We start from the raw sequence: 25,312 nt of genomic DNA on the forward strand, positions 1-25,312 counted from the left end.
CACGCATCCGAGTCCTAATCGTGAAGCATCATAATAAACTACAAATCCGTCTGTTCCTTCTGGAAGTGACAGGATTGGTGCACTACACAATTTCTATTTCAGTAGCTGGAAAGCTTCTTCTTGCTTCTCAGTCCAATCATATTTCTTGTCCTTCTGGGTTAACTAGGTTAAGGGTTGAGCTATGGAAGAAAAGTTTTCGATGAATCTACGATAATAACCAGCCAATCCCAAAAATTGTCGCACTTCAGTGGGTGACCTTGGTGTCTCCCAATTCTAAATTGCTTCATTTTTTGTGGGATCAACATGGATACCGTTTTCATTAATTACATGCCTTAGAAAGTGGACTTCTCGAATCCAGAAATCGCATTTAGAGAATTTGGCATATAATTTTCTTTCTTCATCAACTCTAGTTTTAATTTCAAGTGTTGCTCATGCTCTTCCTTAGTTTGTGAATAAATAAGTATATCATCAATGAATACTATCACGAATTTATCCAAGTATGGCTTACAAACTCTGTTCATAAGGCCCATGAATACAGCTGGTGCATTCGTCAGCCCGAACGGCATGAGCAGAAATTCATAATGGCCATAACGAGTTCTGAAAGCAGTTTTATGAACATCTTCTTCTACAACACGCAGTTGGTGGTATCCGGATCACAGGTAAATCTTTGAGTAATAGCTAGATCCTTGCATTTGGTCAAACAAATCATCAATCCTCGGTAGTGGGCACTGATTCTTAATGGTGAGTTTGTTCAGTTCTCGGTAATCGATACACATCCGAAAAGAGCTGTCTTTCTTTTTCACAAATAAGACTGGAACTCCCCAAGGTGAGAAACTTGGTCTTATGAATTCTTTATCCAATAATTCTTGAAGCTGATTGGATAGCTCCTGCATTTCCGATGGTGCTAATCTGTACGGAGATCGAGCTATCGGGGCGGCATCTTGAACCAGATCGATTCTGAATTCAACCTGTCGTTGAGGAGGTAATCCAGGTAAATCTTATGGGAAAACTTCTGAAAAGTCTCGGACTACGAGAATATCGTCTATTTTTCGCTCTTTGGCTTTTGTGTCAACTACATTAACGAGGAATGCCGGATATCCTTTGTGTTGCATTTTACGAGTTTTCATGATACGGGAGAGTTTTAACTCGGAATTACATTGATCGCCTTTGATAGTCAGGGATTCACCATTTTGGTTTGGTAAACGAACTAGCTTTTCTAAGCATATTATCTCAGCTTCATTCTTGGACAACCAATCCATTCCCACGACTATATCAAAACTGCCTAATTCGACGGGTTAAAGATCGATATCAAAAATGCCTACACAGGACCCCGCCCATTATGTGATACGTGTAACTTTCACCATTCGCCTAACCTCAAGTGTTGAAAATGCACCCATTGCAATCGATTTGGTCACCTCTTTACCATATGTCGTGAACGCAGCCAACTTTTGATGCAATCATTTACCTCACCTCTTACCCAACCCCAAACTTTACCCTATGCTCAACCGTTTACTCAATCACCTTCAACTATTAGAGCTTGCTACAATTATGGAGACCCTGACCATTATCACAATGCATGCCCAAGACTCGCACACATGAACCAAATTCAATCCTACCCAACCCAAACCGCTCAACCCATCAAGCTTACCAAGCCCATGTAAATCAACTTCAACCAATCCAAGCTCAACCCATCCAAGCAATTCAAGCCCAATCCATTCAACCAATTCAAGTCAACCAAATCCCAATCAACCAACCAACCTCAAGTGAACGAGCTACTCAAGGACAAGTGTGTTGCATCAACAGTTCCCAAGTCTAAGCCTAACCCTTTATGAAGACATGCTACGCAAAAGACATTTCTTTTATTTAGTTCTTTTCATTTAAATCTAACGTATTAACTTCATTAAATCTCCAGTTTTGTTATGAATGAGAATTATGGTTATTTATAATGGTGTTCAATCACTCATTTATTCTTATTTTGTCGTTTAGTGCACTATTTATTATTACACAATTTATTATCATGATTTAAGTGGTCTATGACCGGTTATTTACCGGGACTATGTGCATGGTGATGTGCATAGTTATCTAATAGTACCCTATTTACATCATAAACTACCTATGACCGATTTCCTACAAACGTGTTGGAAATTAGGACTATGAACATGTGTTGTACATAGTTACCTAATAGGAGTCACATGTACAAATTTTATTTCGATATTTTAATACATGGCTATCCAAACCCTCCAAACTCACCACATTCTCACGGTACTCTTTCCTCATCTTATCTGATTTTATAATCCTGATTCAAAGCCTCATCTAGTATTATATTCTTTAATCATGTGTTTTGTTGACCCATTTATGTGTTTAGTTATTCATGAATTTTGTTGTCACCTCAAGTATTTCAAATACACCGAATGTGTAAGATAGTTATATAATTTCAAAATTTCCTCCATCTATTTATTTCACTTTATTGTTATTACTTTCAATGGTTAACTTCAACAACTTCGTTATATTTTTCCAAATACACTTATGAGTTATTTATGAACATCAAATTTCACGCATTTACTTAGTTTCATTACTCTTGATCAAACAATTTCCACTTAGTTATTAAAAAAATGTGTTTTTTTCATTGTTTTCAAACCCGCACAACGAGACGAACTATGTGCATCACGCGACGACCTAAATAATTATGAGTGCACGCATAATTATCGAAGTCCTCGCAAGGGACTCATAGTGAATACAATTGTGTGTCATAACTCAGAACCTAGAGTGATTTTGGGTAACGATACAAATATGAATGTGATAAGTGCATTGTGGATACGCCGTTGGTACATCCTATATATAAGTGTCCTTATCATATTTTCCTTTTGTAGCGTTATTTGGGTTACTTGAAGATCTGTGTTATTTTTATTTAAAAAAATGATAATAAAAATAAAACTATATATATATATATATATATATATATATATATATATATAAATCTCTTGACACTTATTTTCTTTGTTTATGTTATGTTTTTTTTTTAATTTCGGGATGAAATTTGCAAAAAGTTGTAAATACTGTAACATTCGTTATTTTCAAATATGAAATTTGACCCGTTTGAAATTTTTTATTATTAACCGGACGTTTGTTGCTTATTAAAACCAATAATTTATTATTTTGGTTGATCATTGATCATTTATTTAATTACATCACTCGTATTTGTTTCATTTATTTAATAAAATATTAGAACTATCTAACCTGTGCATTTTAACCCCCCATAGTTTAATATATCTAACTTTTAATCAATAGCCATAAATCAGGGACCAATTATGTCAAACTTACCAAACCCTCTTTCTTCTCCCAGCTACTCATCGTCAGCCCCCCCCCCCCTTTCGCGAGTTTCTTCAATTTGACCGTGTAATCTGGGATTTTGTTATTTTAATTGATTCTTAACCTCCACGCTAACAACCTACATGGAAACTTCAGCAAATTGACAGCGATCACAATCCAATCGAATCAATTTTCGTAACTATCGACGCGGACCTAATCAAGACACGGTTACTCTATAAATACGTGTTCATAATACAATTACTTGGTCCTACACCATCCTCATACCATTCCGAACTGATCCCCCTTATAAATTATAACCCAGAAGCTGTTTAGGATTAAGTTCAAGTTCGTATTCAAACCATTAACCCTAGGTGGTCGTTCTCGCTCAATCCGTTATCATCTCTGGTAATTGTTAAATGTTTTTGTGTCGTTTATAATCAACAAACAGTGGGCCTAAATCAGTTGTAAACAACAATGATCAATTAAACTGAATTCAGATTCTAGGGTTTATTATCAAAATTGGGGAAGAACAAGAGAAACTAGATGTGTTTATTAATTTGCAGGTTCACCATCTAACCAACATCCGTGCTGGCTCAGATGGCCAGCACTGCTTGCGCTAAACATGTGAACCAGCCTGGGCGCGGGTTCGAGCCCTCCCAGGCCCGGTTTTTGTTTTTGTGTATGTTTTTATTATTTCTCTTAATCTTTTTTTTTGTTAATACAACTCAAAATAAACGCTATCTTGATAAACCGAACCCCTGGCTTCATGTTTTTCTTGTCTTTTGAGCTTATGATACATAATTAATATATATCTATACTATATATAATGTATGAAAGAAGGGCAAATTAAGACACCTTAATTTTAAGGGATTTACAAATTTTAATGCATAATATAAAACTTATATAGCATGTAAGAGAGGGACAAACTTGTCTACTAGAAAATATGTCTTGAAATAGTTACAACATTGCCCCCTCAACTTTAAGCAACTTTTTAAAATTTAAGAAATAGTACTACTTTGGACCTTTATCTTTACCTATATATTCATTTTATTTTTAATTGTAAATAACTTCCCACCAACAAATTTTCAACGGCCATAACTTTTACATACGTTAATATTTTTTATAAAAAATTACACCATAAAAATGAGCATTTATTGTCTTTAATTTGAGTATGGTATTGCTATATTTGTCAAATAAAAAAAATTAACATATTACATATGGGTGTTACAATTCGGTTTTAACGGTTTCTAAGTTATATCGTGAGCCAAACTGTTGGTTTGATTTTTTGTCATTGAGAACCGAAATTGAACCGTAGAAACTTTAAACTTAATCGTTACTAATGGTTTGGTTTCATGAATTGAGCTTCAATAATAAGTTACCGTCCAGTCCGGTTTTATATGGTTAATTTTCTGTATAAACCAAACCGGTTGTTGTGGTTTGAACATTCAGATACCAGCTGACCAAAAGTGATGATTGGTTCAAACGTTTTCACGGTTTCAAACGAACCTTGAACATCCACAATTATTACATGATTACTATTTTTCCCAGCCGCATCGCGCAGGCACCCATCTAGTATATATATATATGTATATATATGTATATATATATATATATTCTATTTTATTTGTTTAAAAGTCTTAATAATAATAGTAATAGTAATAACATTACTAAATTAATAATAATAATAATAGTACTAATTTAAACCATTAAATACCCCGGCATTCTTTTAAACCGATTTGTAACCGTTATGTCACGTCGTACTATTTTTATACCCTCTAGTTCTTATTATTTACATATCTCAATAATTAATCTAATGATATTTTAAATAACAATTGTGCGTAGGACCCAATCAAATATCAAATTCATTATAACTTTTGTTAATATTTTTATAATAAATTGATATTATTTAAACAACTAGGAACTCTCACTGACGTATCCCGTGGAGCTCGATCGTCTCTATCTTAATTTTTTATCGCCATCTCATATTTGTTAATCCACTTGTTAAGGTGAGTTTACATACCCTTTTTTCCATCTTTTTATATTTTGGGGGTAGCATGCATGTATACCTTATTCAATTTTATTCATATTTTATTTCTACATATATCCAAAGCACAATTCAATATATGTTTATGTGTGATTATTGCATGCTCTATAATTATGCTCTATTGTTTAAATGTTTATTTTATGTTTGGTGGTTGGTATCTCATCCTCATCTATTCTCATCTAGTATGATCATACATTTACCCCAAGTACTTTGATTTCGTATCAATAAGAACGAGTCCACATCTATTTAGTTGTTTACATTTTCATAAGAATTGTAATACTCATCATTTACATATGAATTGTGATTTATATATATATATATATATATATATATATATATAACAAAAACTTATGTATTCTCACCAACATTCGTGTTGACAAACTCTATTTTTATACATGTTACAGGTACAAGTAGTTGATATTATCCAAGATTGAAGACAATAGTTTGGCCCAAGGATATATATTCATATTACACAAAAGAACGATTTATTTGATTTAATTATTGTAATTTGTGTACTTTATGTAATTTTAATGAAATTAAATAATAATTGCCACATTAATTAGTGTCTTTTTGGCTACTGTCCAATCAATAAGTTACGTCCCGGCATGTTCCGTCGTATTTGGTCGGGGTGTGACACTTAGATCCTAGATTGAGAGAGTTTGGAGAAGAATGAGCAAACCAAAATGGGTGTATGGGACTTGTTTTTATTGTGGAAAAAGTATAAGTTACTCATAAGAGGTATACATGCATTTGATTGGTTTAAAATGGTCAAACAATGCACAACACAAACAAAAAACGAGCTGGGCAAATCTGCAGACACATGGTGGCGCTGCGCGACCACCCTGCCCTTAGTGGCCGCGGCGCGGCGCCCCATTGGGTGGGGTTTGGTCTTCAACTTTGATTATTTGGTGAGTTTAGTCCCCGAAGTTCGTTTTAAGTCGTTTTTAGCCATAAAAGGGTGTTTTAACGTACCGAAAAGGACGTTTCGCGATCCAACAAGTGTGAAACAAATTCTTAACATAAAGAACAATATTTTTATTAATATCAAAGAATCCGAAAGATAAAACGGGTCGGGTTTACCGTACCAAAACAAATACGATTAAACCGAAAATGACGAATGCCACAAGCTCCCGGCTATGTTTTTTTTGTGTGTTTACAGCCGGCTTTTAGCTTGAACCAGAGGCCCGTGTCGTTTGAGTCTCCGGCACCGTCACCGGCTCCGGCTGGGTAGACCCGAACGCCGGCATGAGGTAGTTGGCATACATGTTTAAGTTCGGGTCGGGAAAAGAAAACTGATAGTTTTGGTTCGGTTGGTTTCGGGTGTTCGGTGTCCATTGCATGTTTACGTTCGGTTGGTTTTGCGAACCATGGAATTGACCAAAGGGAAGGAATGGGTGGTTCGGGTTGTTTCTATGATTCATTTTTGTTGTTTTTTTTTTTGAAGAATTTAGTTATGTATAGTATAGTGTATCAAATGGATATGAGTTTGGAGAAGAAGGGATATATGTATATTATATTGTTTAAATTAATTTTGTTTTTTTTTTAATTTGACTGTTTGGGCCAACAGTTATATTTTGAATATAATAATAATATTACTCGGCGACAATAACCCCACCCACCCCCTTACGCCCTCAAATTGCGGGGGGGGGGAGGAGGGGGGCTTCCTCGCCAGAAATCGCCCCTAAATATCGCCCGTTACTTATGACCTTTTAGTTAAAAAAAACAAGAACATATGTCAAAATATTTATTAATTAACAATCTTAGTAAAAAAAAGAGAGAGGACAAAATATTTATTCTAATGATTTTCCAAATTTGTTTTGATTTTACAGCATGTATATATTCTGTGTGTTTTTTGTGATGCATATATAACCAACCAAACCCATTGACGCCAAGTCACATGTACGTATCTCTTACTCGTTATCTTTCCATCGATCCAATCTTCAATTCAACATGGAAGACACCAACGGTGAGTCTTCCGATCCAATTTCATCTATCAATTGATTCATCATAACATAATATGCTCCTCATACTTCAGTTCAATTCATGTATGCATCTATTAGAGTATAACAATTTAATCAATTAGTTGACCTACAATGTGACTTTTTAATGGATCTTGCTGAAAACCCATTTCAATTTTGACTTTTGATTGGTCAACATTTTAATTAAACTTTGTATTGTTAATTAGTGGTCAAAACTAAGGATGGAAATGGAACTATTGCTGTTGCTTCTTCCTTTGCTGGTTATCCCCAAGGTAATGTTAGGATTTCAAATTTATTTGTTTACTTGATTGTTTATTATGATCATGTATATTTCAAATTTTAAGTTTTAACGGGCCCTAACGGGTATATTACAATGATCTTTTTTTGAGTGTGCGCGTGAAATAGTTAGATTTGAGATACATGTAGCAATCAACTGATGATTTGATTATGATTATGTAGTGGTCCAAGATAGAGACCATAAGTTTCTAACACGGGCCGTTGAAGAAGCGTATAAAGGTGTGGAAAATGGAGATGGGGGCCCGTTTGGGGCTGTTGTGGTTCAGAACGGTGAAGTTGTTGTGAGTTGTCACAACATGGTTCTGAACCACACGGACCCCACTGCGCACGCAGAGGTCACCGCAATTAGAGAGGTTATATATAGCCTCTTGTTTCTAACCATATTTACCTACTTATTATATCTATCTTCTCATGGTACTCTTAACTGATATATTCAAGTATAATCTCTTTTATTTATATTTTTTAAGTTGAATTTGATATTGTTTGTACTTTATCTCAGGCGTGCAAAAAGCTTAACAGAATCGAGCTTTCTGATTGCGAGATATATGCGTCTTGTGAGCCATGCCCTATGTGCTTTGGTGCCATTCATCTTTCACGAATTAAGGTTCTGTTATAACCCTTCTATCACATATAGTTACAGCCTGTGTTACGGGTGGCAATTTATGGCACTACCCGAATGAAAACAGTCCATGTCATATTACGGTTATTACCTTTTCCATATATGGGTCGTGTTCGGGTTAATCTGTTTATAGCTGTTCTAATATGTTTAACCCGTTTACTACAACCCACCTAGGACCAACCCGTTACACGTTTACAACTTGATTACAACCTGCCAAGACGTTTGAATCGTTTAGATAAACGGTTCGTGTTAGGTCACACGAATAAATAATAAATATACATGTGACATGTCATATTCAGTTAAAAATTCAACCCACCAACCAAACGCGAATCACGCTGAGTCGTATACATTTTTTCTACCAAATGCATTTGTAGTCAATAATTTGTATTAATGTTATTTTTTTTGCTTGCAGAGGTTGGTGTATGGCGCTAAAGCCGAAGCAGCGATTGCAATAGGGTTTGATGATTTTATAGCAGATGCATTGAGGGGTACCGGTGTTTATCAGAAGGCTAACTTGGAGATCAAGAAAGCCGATGGTAATGAAGCCAAGATTGCTGAACAAGTATTTGAGAAAACCAAAGCCAAATTCTCAATGTATTGATCTCAAATTCCTATGAATTTGGTATTTAACTCTTTGATTATTGAACAATTGTTGCATATTTATTGATGATATCCAATTGCCCAATTGGTATACAATTTATGTTTCTTCATTTATGTTTTGGGTTATTACTGTTCGGTTTAAATAGTGTTTGGACGTGTGTTTTGAAAGTGATTATGACATATCGAATAATTAGAGTTAATTATCAATGGAATAAAAGATGTGTGAGACGTCGTTTGGATATAATTCTATAAACTTTTATTATCGTTTACACTAATTACATAAATGTCGAAGAAAATGATGTATCTATGTTTATTAATGTGATTATAAGCCTTAAAATGCATAGCCAAACGCCTCCTATACAATAGGTGCATTATTTATTGCAACGTATTCATTGATCAATATATGTATTCAGGGTGAATCATACAGTTTATAAACATTTACCAGTTTTCATTTAAACCCATTAAATGAGCCGAGTTGCTCGTTAACTACTCGGGATTAACTCTTAAAAGATTGAGGATACGAGTTTTAACGAGTTCAAGCTTCCTATACTGAGTTTGTCTGATTTGCTATAAAACCATATTACTCTGTATATAAGTAGATTTAATAATATTTATTTAAATAAGATAATATATAATTAAATAATAAAGTATTATTTTAACACATAATAGTAATAATAATTAAATAATATACAGCATTACACGCTATATTAATATATTAAGATAAATCAAAATGCATATACATTATACATTCTGTTGTATATTATGAGTCGGACTCTAGCCTGGCTCAAACTAAACTTTATAAAACTACTAACGAGTTATATTTGAGTTTCAAATTTAAAATTCAAAATAAGTCGATGCTGAGGTAACTGGTAAGAACGTTTTAGATTAGAGAAATAATTAAAAAAAGGAATTTTAATTTGTTTAGTTTCATGTTAAGAAAATGTTGAAAGTTGTTGGCCTTTTTTAGTTATAATTAACTGATTTTGCTAACCACATGTAACATGTGTTGGCTCATGGCTACTTTTCAAGAAAGGTATATATTAACCGAGTATCACATGGGAATAACTTTATATTTATTTTAAACTCCAATTAAATATGTTTTTCTTTATATTATATAACTAGTTTTTATCCCCCGTATTACGGGGTTGTTTTATATTGTTTGTTCTAATATTTATTTATTTTATGAATTTATATTTTTTTTATTGTATAAAAGTTAATAATATACTTATTGTTTGATGATAAATTGTTTCACAAATAAATGAGATGTTATAACCCGGTTTAAAAGTTATATGGTTTTGATGAGACCCAAGACCCGTTTATTTTTTTTACTATAAAATTGGTTTTTTAATTATAAATAATATTTATGAAAGTTAATAATATACTTATGGTTTGATGGGACCCAAGACCAGTTTATTTTTTTACTATCAAATTGGTTTGTTAATTTAAATCATACATATATCTTTTTTAAAAATAAGTAAGATATTAATTTTTATTATATCTTATTTTATAGGATTTTTACATCAATAATTTGGTGAGAATAATTTTTAATTTAATGAGATGTTATAACTCGTTTAAGGAATATCTGAGTTTGGTAAGTCCCATACCCATGAATTCGGGTCAAATGCATGAAAAGCCTCCATTTAAAAATCAAGCAAATCTGGTGACTCCAAAAAAAGGGGGAGCGACCACATCGCGACACGTAGAATTTTTATATCTTCGTTTATATATATTATAGATATGACTTCAAAATTATATTCGATTGTTTCCACCAACCAAATATGTAAAGAAAGCTTTTCGTTTTTCTGGTTCACGTTTAAGAGTACGATCGACTCAGATTAAAGGTTCTAAATCCAGTTTGTTTATCCAACAAAAGTGAGCATCTTTGTAAAAAGCATCTGTGTCAAAACGATAAAACCGATCAATCCAGTATCCCATTAATTATTAAAATAAATAACGACATTGTTTTGTTTACAATTTTGGAAGGTTTAATTGTCATCATAAAAATTAGTAGCTTATAAAGAAGCTTTTATTTTCTAACTTTCCTTTTACATCAAAAAGAATTGAAACAACAATTTGGCTAATGCATGAAGTATGATTACTTAAAAGTAAAGTAAAAAAATAAAATAACCTACAAATTTTGGTGAAGACAATTAAGCCTAAACAAAATATTATTTTCAAAATGAGCAGAAAACCATATTGATGGTTCAGTTTTGTCGATTTGGATTTATATAGATACCTTGTCTAAAATGATCAAGCTCTACTATTGAATAATAATACTTTTTATCAAATAAAACAAGTCTTCCTTGGGTAACTTGTTTAAAAGAAAGTAGAGAATCTAATAAAATTAAGAGATTTTAGAAAACATAACACTTCCATTTCAATAATTATTCCAAATTCAATTGCCACTTGAGGAATTGTATCCTCTGCACACACAAAGTAAACATGTTATAGTCCCACAAATATGCTCTATTCTATCACATCACGCAATTCAATATAACTAACATGTTTACACTACTATGTATGATCTCTATCTATTTAGTGCTTCGCTCTCCAGTTTAATCAGATGTTAGAATTTCTGGTCCTAAACGATGAATGATATTATGAGAAAGTAAACTAAGCTATCGAAGTTATACACACAATTTACACATTGGGATATATATCACAAAACTGCTTATCTATAGAAACTCATATTTGATATGTATCCAGGTTTGTTCATTTACCTTGACCATAAAAATTTACCTCAATATCAACTTTTGCAAGTTTGTCAACTTTCGCACCAAATTGACCACTCTATCACCGCCACTTTTGGGGTAGTGGTGACGACGAGATTGGGGCAGTCGAGGTGACAATTGCTGAGTGGAGGTGGTGATTGGGATGTGGCAGCAATTGGAGTGGCCAATGGGTGGCAATGGTTGCAGTGATCAGGGTAGCGGTGCCGAGGGGTGTTTTGGGTGGTGAAGATGGAGGTGTTGGCGTCGGGTTGGCAATGACAAGTGACAATCGGGGGTGATGGCGGAAATGTTTGAGATATCGAGGAGGTGGCCAAGACAATGGTGGTAGCGACAATTAGTGTGGCAAGTGTTGTCGTTGGTGGTAAGGGGTGACCGGTAACATATGACACGACGATGAGTGGTTGGAAATTCCATTTACTTTGGTTGAATTCATTCACATTTTGAAAGGATTGTTGAATTCTTTTAATATAGAAATTTTATGGAAATAGTTTCGGTTTTAATTCCTATTTATTTATCAGCCAAACACATTAACAAGGGTATAATTCATATCAAATTCCAATCCCATTAAATACCGTAAACCATTAGCAAATGGAATTTAAATTTCATTTTCACTGAATTACGTAAACCAAACGTACCCTCAAATCAATGTTAACCATAACCAATTCATAAGATTCACAATGTGATTTAATTTTGTTAAAAAAATCATTTTTAGTTACACAATTACCCGATCTTATACTTCAATAATCATGCACATGTTGATTATAATCCATCTTAACTAAATATTAGTGTCTAAAGCATAATTTATATATTAAAAAAAGTTATTATCAGGTTATCAAAGAGTCATGTATCGCACACCCATCGTTTATTGGCTTGACATACCTAACTACCGCATCGATCACTAGGTGACTTTTTTCTTCTCTTATCATCAATTCTGTGCCACTACATTTAGACCGTGTGTTTTTTTAGAGTGTTATAGGGCGCCATCCTCGCCACATAGGCAGGATGGCGCCATGAACACCACCCCGCCTAAAACAAATGTGTGTGCCAATCTCGCCATTACATTTAAGGGTCATATAAAGTTTGAAAGTGCGGAGTTTAGAAACCTTTTAAATAAAAAGAATATCATGAATCACACTTCGGCCATGTCTTTTTATATGTGCTAATTATTACCTTCTTTCGTAACTTTTTCGAAAAAAAAGATGTTTACAAACAAATCACAAAAAGAAAAACTATATAAATGTTTCAATAACAGCTCCTATAAACTATCAAACAACAAGCTGCAAACTTATCAAACAATGATCGCACTGATTACCAAATTACCCTTATATAACAAACTTCCTCTACATACCTTAATCATGTTGGTAGAGGGCCACCGCATGCCGATTAAGTAAACCTTTCTGCAAAAAATGCACAGGGCATACACGCAATTTCTGTCAAAAACAAGGGCACTCTTGTATGTCAGCCAACAAGGATAGATGACTTTGGGGGATCAGTGCTGATCAAATTTGCCCACAAATTTGCAAGTGTGACAAAATATTTATCTTCATTCCATGTGACCATTTTCATTTCTGCATACACCAATAAAGGTAATTAGAACTATAAATAAACAAATAAAGGGATTCTAAATAGGCCTGGAAACAACCAAACGTTTGGTGAGCCGTTCAATGGGATCTACTTTTATGTCCATTTAATTAATTCAATAAACAAACGAATATGAACAAATGTTTTTGGAGTTCTTTTACCAAAATGGGGGTTGGAGGAAAATTATTTACCAAAATAGGTTTTTTTCTAGAGTTACCTGTCTCACTCCTAATCTTGGTTAAAAATAATTTCTATTCAAAGTTTTCTATTTAAAACATCAAAAAATGAATTTAAAACATTTCCTATTAAAGAAATTATGTATTAAAAGGAAATATGAATTTACAAAGGTATGGGATCTTCATACACTACCTTGGATTTTCACACACCACTATTCACCTATACAGCTCGTATAGACCTATACGAGTCGTATAGGGTCATAGGCCCTGAGCTGTTGAAGACCTTTACGGCTCGTATAGGGCTATAGGGCGGCTATACGGGCCGTATAGGCCACAAAAAGTTGTTTTTTGTGTCCCCTCCATACACCTGTTAGTCATGAGTGGCCTATACGGCCCGTATAGCTCTATGCGAGCTGTATAGGCCTCTACAGTCACCAGGGGGGGTGGTGTATGAAGATCACATCCCTTTACAAATCATCCCTGTATAACAACTCTCCAGATATATAATAATAACAAAGTGTCTTATATTACAAATTCCTATAAGATAACGTATTCCTAATTATATATTGTATACAATTATTGTTATACTTTATTAGTGTTAATTTTATCAATAGTTATAACAATAAAATATTGTTACAATTTCTCCTGCTTATAATTTTACTATACTGCTTATAATTTTACTTAGATTTTATCATTGGTTATTAGTTATATACAGGTCATGATTTCTACTAATTGTCTACCGAATAGATTTATCAATTATAAATACTCATAGCATATACAAAATATTTAGAAAACCTTTCTTTTTTGTATATAAATTATAACTAGAGAAAAGCTAGTAGGTTAAAAACATCATGAAAATGAATACCGGCACCGACTCCGATAATGACGATGCCAGTTTGGTCAGAATTGGTTCGGTTCGTCGTCATTACCGGTACGGTATGATACTGATACTCGTAAAACTTACAATATAAAAAAAACAAATATAAAGATTTTGTTTATACTCGGTTTTGTTAAATAAACAAAAATATAAATTTTAAAAATAGTTTTCAACTCACTATTTATGGTCTATGTTTTTGGAATACATATAAAGAAAACATCATCATCATCATCATCATCATCATCGTACTCAGTATATCCCACCAATAGCAAAGCTATGGTAGGGTCTGAGGAGGGTAAGATGTAGGCAGCCTTACCTCTACCCCATAGGGATAGAGAGGCTGCTTCCGGTGAGACCCCCGGCTCGATAGTAGTTTTGCATCAAGCCTTGGACATAAGGCACATAGCACTCAATCATCGGGACACCGGCTGATCGGTGCATGTACCCTTATCTTTCAGCTATCAACGCCACTACATATAGAGAAAACGAGATGAAAAAAAATGTCAGTTTAATTATTTTTTAAATTTATTTTTTGATGTTTTTAAATAAAAAACTTGAATAGAAATTATTTTTAACCAATAAGATTAGGAGTGAGAAGAGGTGACTTAAAAAAAACTATTTTGGTAAATCCATTTCAAATCACCCACTTCGGTAAATAGTTTTCCCCCAACCCCCATTTTGGTAAACAAAAACTCATGTTTTTGTTCATTTTATTAAACGAACAAACATGGACACATGTCTCATTCATTCATTTATGCTCGTTAATATTCATTTATTTTATTTGTTTAAGTTCATTCAGTTACATTTGTTTACATATCCATTTAAAAAAATTACACCCGATACACTTTTTATGAAATTAAAATACCACATCTTACAATTTAGTCTAGTTTTATTAATATTTTAGCTTCACTAGATTTGAGTTCACTTATACTTTTAATTGGTGTCCACTCATTCATGTTTATCCATCTGTGTTCTCGTTTGTGTTCTTTACGGCCGTGGACCGCTCTTTATAAATGAATGGTACGTTAAGGTAAGCGAACACAAACGACGTATGCTCATATTTGGTCGTTTAACTTTAGTTGAACAAACTGTCAAACAGGAACACTCACACGAATGGAATTTAGTTGTTCGCGTTTGTTCGTTAACAAAATGAGTGAGTTGATGTCCGTACTTCATTCAAGTTCGTTATTTAATAGTGTTACTGTTAACAAACAAACATGAACACACACATTTTCTTAACGAGCAACACGAACAAGAAAACCCCATTTGTTTGTTCGGATAAAGTTAAACGAACGAACATGAGCATACCTCGTTCCTGTTCATTCAATCCATTTACAAGCCTCATTGGCTAAATCTAGAAAAAAGAAAAAAAACGATATGTTTTAGGTCAAAATGGGTGTAGCTTTTAAGTGCAGGCCCCACATTAACAATTATATATGATCATTTATTATAATAATACTGAAGAATATGTTAACAGTAAACACACCTGGCACCACTGTTGGTGATAAAAGTGATAACCCACATTGAGGTTCATCCTGAGAAATAATTTGATTTGCAATTGCAATTTCATCAAGGTTTTGAATATGCTTAATGGACTGTAACAAATAATCAGCAGGGGTTGACCTTTCAAGCCCTGAAGTTGACCAAAGAGAATGACATTCTTCTAGAAGACCATAAATTCCCTTTAATTCTGCATCGCTTAGCAGAATCCAAGGTTTGTAAACTTTAACTGATGCTTCTAGAATCATTACAACTCTATAAATCTCCCCAATGGCAATGACAAACTGTCTACCTGAAAAAAAATGGAAATTAGACGTGTGATAATTATTGAAAAATGGGAACATTAAGCATTATATAAATATTACATTAAGACTGAACTCTAATAACAAGTGATGCCAATTAGGCCTGTAAACAAACTGAACGTTCAGTGAACTGTTCATGAACAGTTCGCAGGAAGTTCATTTATGTCCATTTATTTAATAAATGAGCAAACATGAACACATGTCTCGTTCTTTCGTTTATGTTCCTGAACGTGCGTTAACGTTCATTCATTTAAATTTGTTTATGTTTGGCAGTTTACGATTATTTAAGTTCGTTAGTTTATATATTCATATAATTTTTTTTGGCCTGTTTCAGCCTAGTCAAGTTTTAATAACTTTTTAGGTCCAGCACATTGTTCTTCACATTACTTTTAATTGGTTTTAGCTAAGTTATGTTCATTCATTTACGTTTGTAAAACGCTCATTTATACAATCAACAGACGAACATAAACGAACACGAACATGTTCATTTTCTTAACAAACGAACATGAACAAGAATCCCTCGTCCGTATTAATTGTCCGTGTTCTATGTGTTTGTTCGGTTAAAGTTAAAACAACAAACACGAACATGCCCCTTTCCGATCCGTTCAGTTCGCTTACAAGCCTACTAATGGCAAAATATTTGCAACAAATGCATCAGATCTTAGAAGTTAAAGGCATTTAATCTTGAAAGTCAAACTTATAAAGTAACATAACCATTATTATTATTGTTATTGCATAGTACCTTGTTTTTCAGAGAGTATTTCATTATGAATATTCTTTTCTAATGATTGCTTCCAAATCCAGGTAGCATGTTTCAGTTCTTGAGAACACACTGAAAGCACCTTAAACCATTGTGAGACATAATCAGCTGCTTCACGCTTTGAAGCTAGTTTTAGAATCTTTAGTACGGTTGTAAAGTGGTTGATGAGATCAACAGCTGTCGGCAAATCAGATTCTGCCTGATTAGAAGATGGAAGTTAGATTGTAATCCCTTCATCCCAATTAATATAAACAACAAATTAAACTTCTCGTCCTTTTAAGTGTATAGCAAATCTCACTTTTCGTCCTTTAACTAAGAAAATAACATAAATCATCTTTTATGTTTACATTGTGTCATAGTTTACGTTCTTACGGGTAACAGGAGTTAACCTTTTTTCTGTTTTAAGTCCAGTCATGTCCCTTGCACATGAGAACATTTTCGTCATTTTGCGCTAACAGGCGTTAATCTTAGTTTTAGTTTTTAATTTGTTAAATAATTAGAACAAAATGACAAAAAAAAATGCCCTCGCGGGGAAGGCACATGGCTGACCTTGGCATAAAAAGATTATCATGTGCCTTGCGCGTGAGAGCATTCTCATCATGTTGCACTAACGAGCACCATCTTTTATTTTAGATTTTAACTTGTTGACCAAGGCAAAATGACAAAAGTGCCCTCATGAGCAACTCACATTACTGGACTTAACGAAAAAGTTATCATGAGTCTTGCACATGAGGGCATTTTCATCATTTAGCGCTAACGGGCGTTAAACTTTATTTTACGGAAAATTTTAACGCCCGTTAGTGGAAATGACGTAAGAGGTAAGCCATGACAAAATGTAAACATCAAGAATGATTTCTGTTATTTCCTTAGTTTAAGGACGAAAAGTTTAATTTGATCTAATATAAATGACCACAATGAATTCACACTGTAGAGCAAAGAACATACTAATAATAATCTTCTTGATATGTCATATTCTGAATCCAGTATTTGAAAGTCTGGTTCTCGGAAACTTTCAACATATTTATTAAGAGAAATCACTCTTTCTGAATCATCATCTTTTTGGTGAATCTTTTCCAAGGCCTCCTATAACAAGAAACCGAGATTATTATTATAATAATATAATATTGCAAATCAACAAATTCACTCATATAAAATCTAACTTTAAAACAGAAAAAAGCAATCAGAAAGAAAATTAAACCTGAATTTCTTTATCTAGGGCTGCCACTTTCATTTCTTCACCAACCTTTAAACTTTGAAGATATCTACTTGCAACAACACATAAGTCATCTTTTAAGTTGGAATAAAGATTCATGCAATTATTAACTTTCTTTTCAAAAGTCAAACTCTGGTTTCCAGTTTCTGATTGAAAAGAAGCGTCTTTGAATTCCCATGAACCATCAATAAAATCATCATCAATGTCATAATTATTATCATCATTATTATAATTATCGTCCGCTACATCGCCTATATGAGAACTGATTGGCTGTGCTTGGCTGTACAAATCTGATAAAATGTCATTAATTGACAAATTTGAACTCAGATTTCGCGTATGCTTCCCAACGGTTGATGATTTAAACAATTCATTATCAAGATTCAACGAATTATCAACTTCCAGATCCTCTTCAATGCCAAATATGGAGAGTGGCACCGGCTCTTTATAACTCTTTTTACTAACCTCAAATTCCTACAACAATCAACAGTAAAACAAACTAAATACACATAAGATCATATAATGGTATGAAACAGAAAATAAAAATAAAAAAAAAAAGAAAAAAAGCTTTGATTTACCTCCAGCTTTGAACCAGATTCTTGAAATGTAGTCTCAAATTTCTCAAAGCTTTCATCTTTTTTTACCTTCAACTCAGTTTGAGAGAATGGATCTGATGCAAAACCATTTTCAACCGCTGGGGGTTGACTTTGACTGAAGTCAAACCCGTTGTTCTCCATGTTTGATCCGTTAAGAGCTTCGTTTGAAAATGAAAATAGATCAACTGATTCATGGGATTTGTTATGCGAATCCAATGGGTCGAACCTTTCTTCAGGTAATTCCTGCATGTTTAAATCAACCTCAATTTACCAGTTCGTCAAACTTGTATATCAAGTGTACAATAACGTGTCGAACCCAAAGTTGAACATTGTTCCACATATTTTGAAGTAATAACTGTGTTTAATATAGTTATTTACTAGTCAGCATTAGGGCTTAGTTATATTATTCCAATCTCTTTTATAATAACAATAGGAATCGATGATGATAAAGTACAAAAAACCGCCACATTTACCTTCTTCACTGAAGAATGATCCACAAATGCAGTTTCAAATTCCCCAAATGTATCATCAAAATCATCATTCTCACCAACTGGATTTGACCTTGACTCATTTATGGTATTTTTGGAATCTGGTTCCAAGTCTCCAAAAAAACCGTTTTGAAAGTCTGTACTCGGCTTCGAGTCAAACACACTGCCGGTTACACGAGATTCAACAAAAAAGCCATTGCTTGATGCTGCAAATAGATCAATAGGCTCATGTGAGCCGCCTTGTGGAACCGGTAAAGCCACAATCTTCTCAGGATGTTCCTAAAACATAGAGCGGATTCAAGTAAGCTTCTAGAACCTAGACTTAGCTACACCGAAAGCAGGTGATGAAACGAGCCAAGCCGCTCATGACCTACTGAAGATCATATCTATAAAAAGCTCAAAACAAGCTAAGCCTTATCGAGATCGAACCGAACGTCAATAAAGCTCGTTTAGTTATCGAACCCGAGCTCGAGCGTTGTATTGAATGCATATTTAATTTCGAACTCGCTAGGACTTATATATATTAATTCCACAGTGCAGGGCCGAGGTAGAGCCGACCTTTGACTGGTTCAAGGTCCTGCACACAAGCTCGAGCTTGGGCTCATTACTCAAATATATAAATAAAGAAAATTAACAAATGATAACGGAGTGTAACTCAGGTTGAAAGCACTAATAACAAATTAAGTATAGTCTGGTGCCAATAACAATTGTAGGTGGAAGTAGGAAGAGTTAATAAATAATAATTACCTTGTGATTATTATTAGGAAAGGCATGAATGAATTCCCAACCGCCTTCGTCATCAGATCCTTGATTCTCAGCAGCTGTATTCAAGTTCGACTTGGAAATCGGATTGGTTGGATTTAGGGCACTGAAGTCGAATTCATTGCCATTATCAGCCTGGGGATGTTGTTGTCTAGGGTCATTGAGTGCGTTATTGTTATTATTATTCTTCGATTGTTGTTTAATAGTATCAACATCATTATCTTGTTGTGTTATTACGATAGGCGGTTTCTCATCCTCATCTTCTCCTCCAAATAATGATAGCGGCAAAGCTCCGTTAATCTTCTGCCACTGTGGCGGTGGAGGTGGAGATTTGACGACGGTTGTTGTGTTGTTGTTCTGGCCCCAGTCATCGTCAAGGTTGGTTGTGTTAGGGGCGAATGTGAATTCACCGAAAGAGTCGTCGTTGTCGTCGGCCATAATTGCCGACGAGATCTGAGGATGATGATTTCGGATTGCAAAAGAAATATTATTGGCCCGCCCCTCTCTTCCTTTCCTTTGGGCATCCACCCATGCTATTATTATTATTATTATTATTGGTCGCTATTTTTTGTATCATCATTATAGTGCTGTTTTTTTTGTTATAAACAATGGATATTAGTTTTTATCTCAAGTATTACTAAGTTCGGTATGGGGTGGACGTATTTCTTCTTATTTGTTTTTTTATTTTTCTTATGTATCAATCTTTTTATTAATTTATTATTTTTTGAATCTTTAAGTATTATTTAAGTCGTTAATTCAGTCTTGACCTTGACCAATTATCCAAGACCAATTATCCAACCAACAAAACTACTTGTTACAAATAAAATTTTGCTGTTGTATCGAAACATAAAAATTTTGACTAATCTCGCTAACATTGAACTTGGTAAAATGAAATGATTTAATAATTGAAAAATGAGATTATTCAGGAATACACATTGAATGCTGAGATTACGCATTGAATTTTTGGTAGTAGATCCATAATAAAAGAAGTTTTTGTGAACTCCAAATTTGGATATAATCAACATGCTTTTTTACGTATTTTTTTTAGGAATTATGAATATTCATTTTGAAAGGTATATACGTGAGACAAAATCTACTAAATGAATCTTAATCTATTTATTTTAAATACCCTATATAACCTATAACCATATCGTGGTCTCGTCTTATAATCCCTCGGGAGCTAATAAAACTATTTTAGTAAAATTGAACTGTCTATTTTACGTTGTTGACAATGTTTACAATGAAACTTAGCATTAGCAAAGATATTAGTTTTTTCAAAATTGATCTTGTGCACAAAATTGGGGTTGGGTTAGGTTGGAGTTTTTAACCAGACTCGTGTTATGATACAAAATTCACTAGAATTGGATATACCAAAGAAGGGTAGTATAATTAACTCGTTGATTTCGACAGGAAAAGAGGACAATTCCATATGGAATTTTCCTACGAAGAGTAATGAGGAAAAGTTGGTTTGTTTATCCATAACTAAAGAAATTGGCTTTAAATTATTTTTGGAAAGATATCAATTGGTAGAACCCCTGATAAAGGAAAGAGATGTTGTGTATGAATCACTCACATATTCTTCTGAATTATATGTATCCATGAGACTCATTTGGAAAAACGATAGGCGTAAGTATATCCAAGAACAAACAATTTTGATAGGAAAGATCCCTCTAATGACTTCTCTGGGAGCTTTTATAGTAAATGGAATCTATAGAATTGTGATCAATCAAATATTGCAAAGTCCCGATATTTATTACCAGTCAGAATTAAACGATAATGGAATTTCGGTCTATACCGGCAGTTTTATATTATCTTTTTTTTGTTATAAACAATGGATACTTTTTGTTATAAACACACCACCATTACCTTCACTAACCACATGCTACCACCACTACCCAACACCATTATCAATGTGTTTAAATTGGAAGCTTAAACTATTGATCTGGTATCACTTAAGGTTGAGATGAAGAATGGTGTGCTCGATTTGGTGAATACCATGGCTTTGTTGCTCATCGGAATTAATGGTGGAAGTGAGCCACCATGTAATGTGGCTTCCGACCACCTGAGCAAAACCCACCTCTTCAATGTTTACAGAACGAGGAGATATTTTGCGGTTTAAGGCATAGTTGGTTTGGTTTGTCACACCCTGACCAAACGCGGCGGAACATGTCGGGCGTAACGTATTGATTGGATAGTGGCTCAAAAGACACTAATTAAAGCAACATAATTATTTAATTTCATTGATATTAACAAGTACACAAGTTCAATAAACAAAACAAATACATCATACTTTTTGTATTTTTAATATATATATCCTAAGGTAAAACTAATATCTTCGATCTTGAACAATATCAATTACTTGTAGATGTAACATGTATAAAAATAGAGTTTGTCAACACGAATGTTGGTGAGAATACATACGTTTTAATTTTTTATATAAAGATAGGTAAATCACAATTCATATATAAATGGTGAGCATTACAAATCGTATAAAAATGTAAACAACTAAATAGATGTGGACACATTCCTATTGATACAAAATCAATGTACATGGGTAAATGTGTGACCTTACTAGATGAGAATAGATGAGAATATATAATGATGAAATGTCATCCACCAAACACAATATGTAACATCCCAAAATTTCCAAAATGATATTAATTATATTACTTAATAATAGAGGGAAAGTTGACTCGGGTTCGGGAAATAAATAATAGAGTAGGAGTTGGTATGAGTCGGGCTAGTGTTGGATTAATGGAGACGGGTTAAATGAGAATGGGCCTTAGGTCCATGGGATTTCAGGGATATAAATATCCCCTAAACCCAAAAATATCTTCATTTCCTTACTTTCTACACACACACCATAAACGAGCAGGATCCGAGAGAGAGTAAACGTTAGTTGGTGCTAGATCGTCGTGACGAACCAAAGCAACAAGACCAGCTCGTGTTCGTAAGTTCGACTCGTTCAAGTCAGCCGTGCATAGCTGAAGAAAGGGATTACGATCAACGGTGAACGTAACCGTGTTCAGGTGAGTTTCTAGCCCCATTCCTTGTTATGTTTTCGGGGCTGTGTGCATACTCGATGTGTTGTTAATACATTTATCCTAAGTGATAAGTGTATGTCATATGTGATATGTGTGATAGATATGAATGATTGTTTGTCGGTACGCGAACGATCTTCGAATATTGCGCGTACTGTCAGGTTAAAAATAAAGGTACGAATATTATATATCGAAGATGTATGAATATTTTAAATGAATACTTGTCGGGGCGTGAACGATCTTCGGATATTGCACGTAACGACAAGGGGTATGGTTGTTAAATGAATGAGGTAAAGAATGCCTAGAGTGTTCTTATGTTATAATGTAAGTATGTGTATTTAGGTACACGAATGGCATGTGAGTTCTACGTTCGACATAGTAAGTTAGGATGGCAAATCCCTCTAGCTTCTGTCGGACATAGACTCGGCTGGTGATGGCGTAGTTAAGGACTGCGAACCTTATACGTAATGTAGATAGGTGTCAGCATAGGAAAGGACTGTGTATCTTATACGTGCTGATTTTGTAGCATAGGGGAGGACTGCGAACCTCGTACGTGCTATGAATTAGGTTGCAACATAGGGAAGGACTGCGAACCTTGTACGTGTTGTGGATGTATTTCAGCATAGGAAAGGACTGTGAACCTTATACGTGCTGATTTTGTAGCATAGGGGAGGACTGCGAACCTCGTACGTGCTATGAATTAGGTTGCAACATAGGGAAGGACTGCGAACCTTGTACGTGTTGTGGATGTATTTCAGCATAGGAAAGGACTGTGAACCTTATACGTGCTGATTTTGTAGCATAGGGGAGGACTGCGAACCTCGTACGTGCTATGAATTAGGTTGCAACATAGGGAAGGACTGTGAACCTTGTACGTGTTGTGGATGTACTATGGTATAGGGAAGGACCGCGATCCTTGTACGTACCATAAATGGTGAACATAGGTAAGGACTGCGAACCTTGTACGTGTTCACGACCTTGAGTACAGGTATAGACGGTAAACTATGAACGTACTCTCGGTAGACTGAGGTTAGTGATTGTAGATATGTATGTATGTATGGTAGCAAGTATGTATGTAGAACAGAAGGGTAACTAGTGAAGTATGGATATGTATCTACAGATATGTATGTATGTGTATGTATTGTATGGCGTTCGATTAACTAGAACTCACTCAGCGTAGCTGACTTTTAGTATGCACGCAGGTGAGCTGATTATAGAGTTAGCATGAGGATGACACACGGCATGGATTGAACGACTGGCATCTGAAGAAAGAAGTAAAGATGTTTTAAATATAAAGTTTTGTGTTATGGTATCAAAGAAAAGATTTAATGTTTTGTAACAAATGATTGATGTTTTATATTCCGCGAAAAGTTTTAATAAACTCTGATTTGAAGAACTGTGTTTATGAGTAAATCCGACGCTAAAGTAGGGTCACCGGGTTCGGGGCCTTACAAGTTGGTATCAGAGCAAAGTTCGAGAGATTTAAGCATCCTACATGCTTAGACTCGAACAGAGAATGGGATTTAAGTAAGAAAGAAAAGAAGATGCCAGTCCAAGAATGCCATGTGTCGCTCAAGTAAGATCAGTAAAGGTAAAGTGTATGATTAAATGATATATGTTAAGGAGAAAGGAAAGATATGTGAACGACAGGGATAGGAATAATTGATTGTTTGATTTGACTAACTGCTTAAGTAGAACCAGCACAAATAGAATCATAAAGGGAAGTGTATAGGACACGGAAAGCAACGTGATCAGCTAGTCACAGCTAGCCACTGTTATTACCTGTTAGCCTTGCTATCCTTGTACTAAATAGTTCCTTGAGTGATGATGTTTGTGTTGTCCCCTTTTAGAATACTGATGGCTGGAGCTGGAGAATTTGTGGGAACTGGGGGTCGCACTGGATGTCGTGGCAGGCCTCGTCTTGTCCGGCAACCCTCGGTAGAAGAAGCTTCCCACACCGAAGATGAAGGAAGCGCCGCTGGAGGAGACCAGAACAACAACGAAGAAGTTCAACTTAGCCCTGCAGTTCAAGCAGCCATTGTTCAAGCTGTAGTTGCTGCTGTGAAGAACCTGAATCCCGAAGGATCTGCTGGAAGCCGTGAACGAACTGCTGAAGGGGCGGGTGGTGATGGTAGGAAGGATGGGGAAGGAGAAAGAGGGGCCTCGAGTGAGAATAAGTCTGTGAAAGTCGATGACAGGAGAAGAGGCCAAGGTGGGTGCAACTATAAGTCCTTCAAAGGATGCGACCCGCCAAAGCTGACTGGGTTGGGAGACGCAATCGCTACTCTCCAATTGATAGCCACTATGGACAAGGTTATCCGCATTAGCGAATGCCGTCCCGACCAAGCTGTGGGTTATGCTACTCAGTCATTTGAGGAAGAAGCTATGTATTGGTGGGAAGGTATGGAGCAGAGAAAGACTAGGGATGAGATCAAGGCG

The 25,312-nt window shown here is 34.7% G+C and overlaps 2 protein-coding genes across 2 annotated transcripts; one reads left to right on the forward strand and one right to left on the reverse strand.

Moving 5' to 3' along the window:
- Window positions 1-7,241: 7,241 nt before the first annotated feature.
- LOC143583918 (guanosine deaminase-like) lies at window positions 7,242-9,059 on the forward strand. The gene is made up of 4 exons (XM_077066094.1): window positions 7,242-7,319; window positions 7,792-7,982; window positions 8,129-8,233; window positions 8,661-9,059. The coding sequence occupies exons 1-4, from the start codon at window positions 7,304-7,306 to the stop codon at window positions 8,847-8,849; spliced, it is 501 nt and encodes a 166-aa protein (XP_076922209.1). The 5' UTR covers window positions 7,242-7,303; the 3' UTR covers window positions 8,850-9,059.
- Window positions 9,060-12,829: 3,770 nt separating this feature from the next.
- On the reverse strand, window positions 12,830-20,270 carry LOC143583915 (uncharacterized). Its single transcript, XM_077066088.1, has 8 exons — window positions 19,818-20,270; window positions 19,056-19,349; window positions 18,565-18,825; window positions 17,975-18,460; window positions 17,722-17,859; window positions 16,759-16,975; window positions 15,701-16,006; window positions 12,830-13,148 (listed from the first exon to the last, which is right to left on the reverse strand). The coding sequence occupies exons 1-8, from the start codon at window positions 20,268-20,270 to the stop codon at window positions 13,039-13,041; spliced, it is 2,265 nt and encodes a 754-aa protein (XP_076922203.1). The 3' UTR covers window positions 12,830-13,038.
- Between the last annotated feature and the right edge of the window lie 5,042 nt (window positions 20,271-25,312).

Source organism: Bidens hawaiensis, unplaced genomic scaffold (assembly GCF_021521415.1).
Source record: "Bidens hawaiensis isolate Kalapana, Puna unplaced genomic scaffold, B.hawaiensis_p1.1 tig00032722_1, whole genome shotgun sequence".
Taxonomy (NCBI): domain Eukaryota; kingdom Viridiplantae; phylum Streptophyta; class Magnoliopsida; order Asterales; family Asteraceae; genus Bidens; species Bidens hawaiensis.

What these genes read in the sequence shown, in the direction of transcription:
- LOC143583918 (XM_077066094.1), top strand. An exon ending in AGGTCACCGCAATTAGAGAG is followed by an intron (nt 7,983 to 8,128) that starts GTTATATATAGC and finishes ACTTTATCTCAG; the next exon opens with GCGTGCAAAAAGCTTAACAG. An exon ending in TTCATCTTTCACGAATTAAG is followed by an intron (nt 8,234 to 8,660) that starts GTTCTGTTATAA and finishes TTTTGCTTGCAG; the next exon opens with AGGTTGGTGTATGGCGCTAA.
- LOC143583915 (XM_077066088.1), bottom strand. Translation starts at nt 20,270, where the DNA reads ATGGCCGACGACAACGACGACTCTTTCGGTGAATTCACATTCGCCCCT. An exon ending in TTCCTAATAATAATCACAAG is followed by an intron (nt 19,350 to 19,817) that starts GTAATTATTATT and finishes TCTATGTTTTAG; the next exon opens with GAACATCCTGAGAAGATTGT. An exon ending in AATACTCTCTGAAAAACAAG is followed by an intron (nt 16,007 to 16,758) that starts GTACTATGCAAT and finishes ATTTTTTTTCAG; the next exon opens with GTAGACAGTTTGTCATTGCC.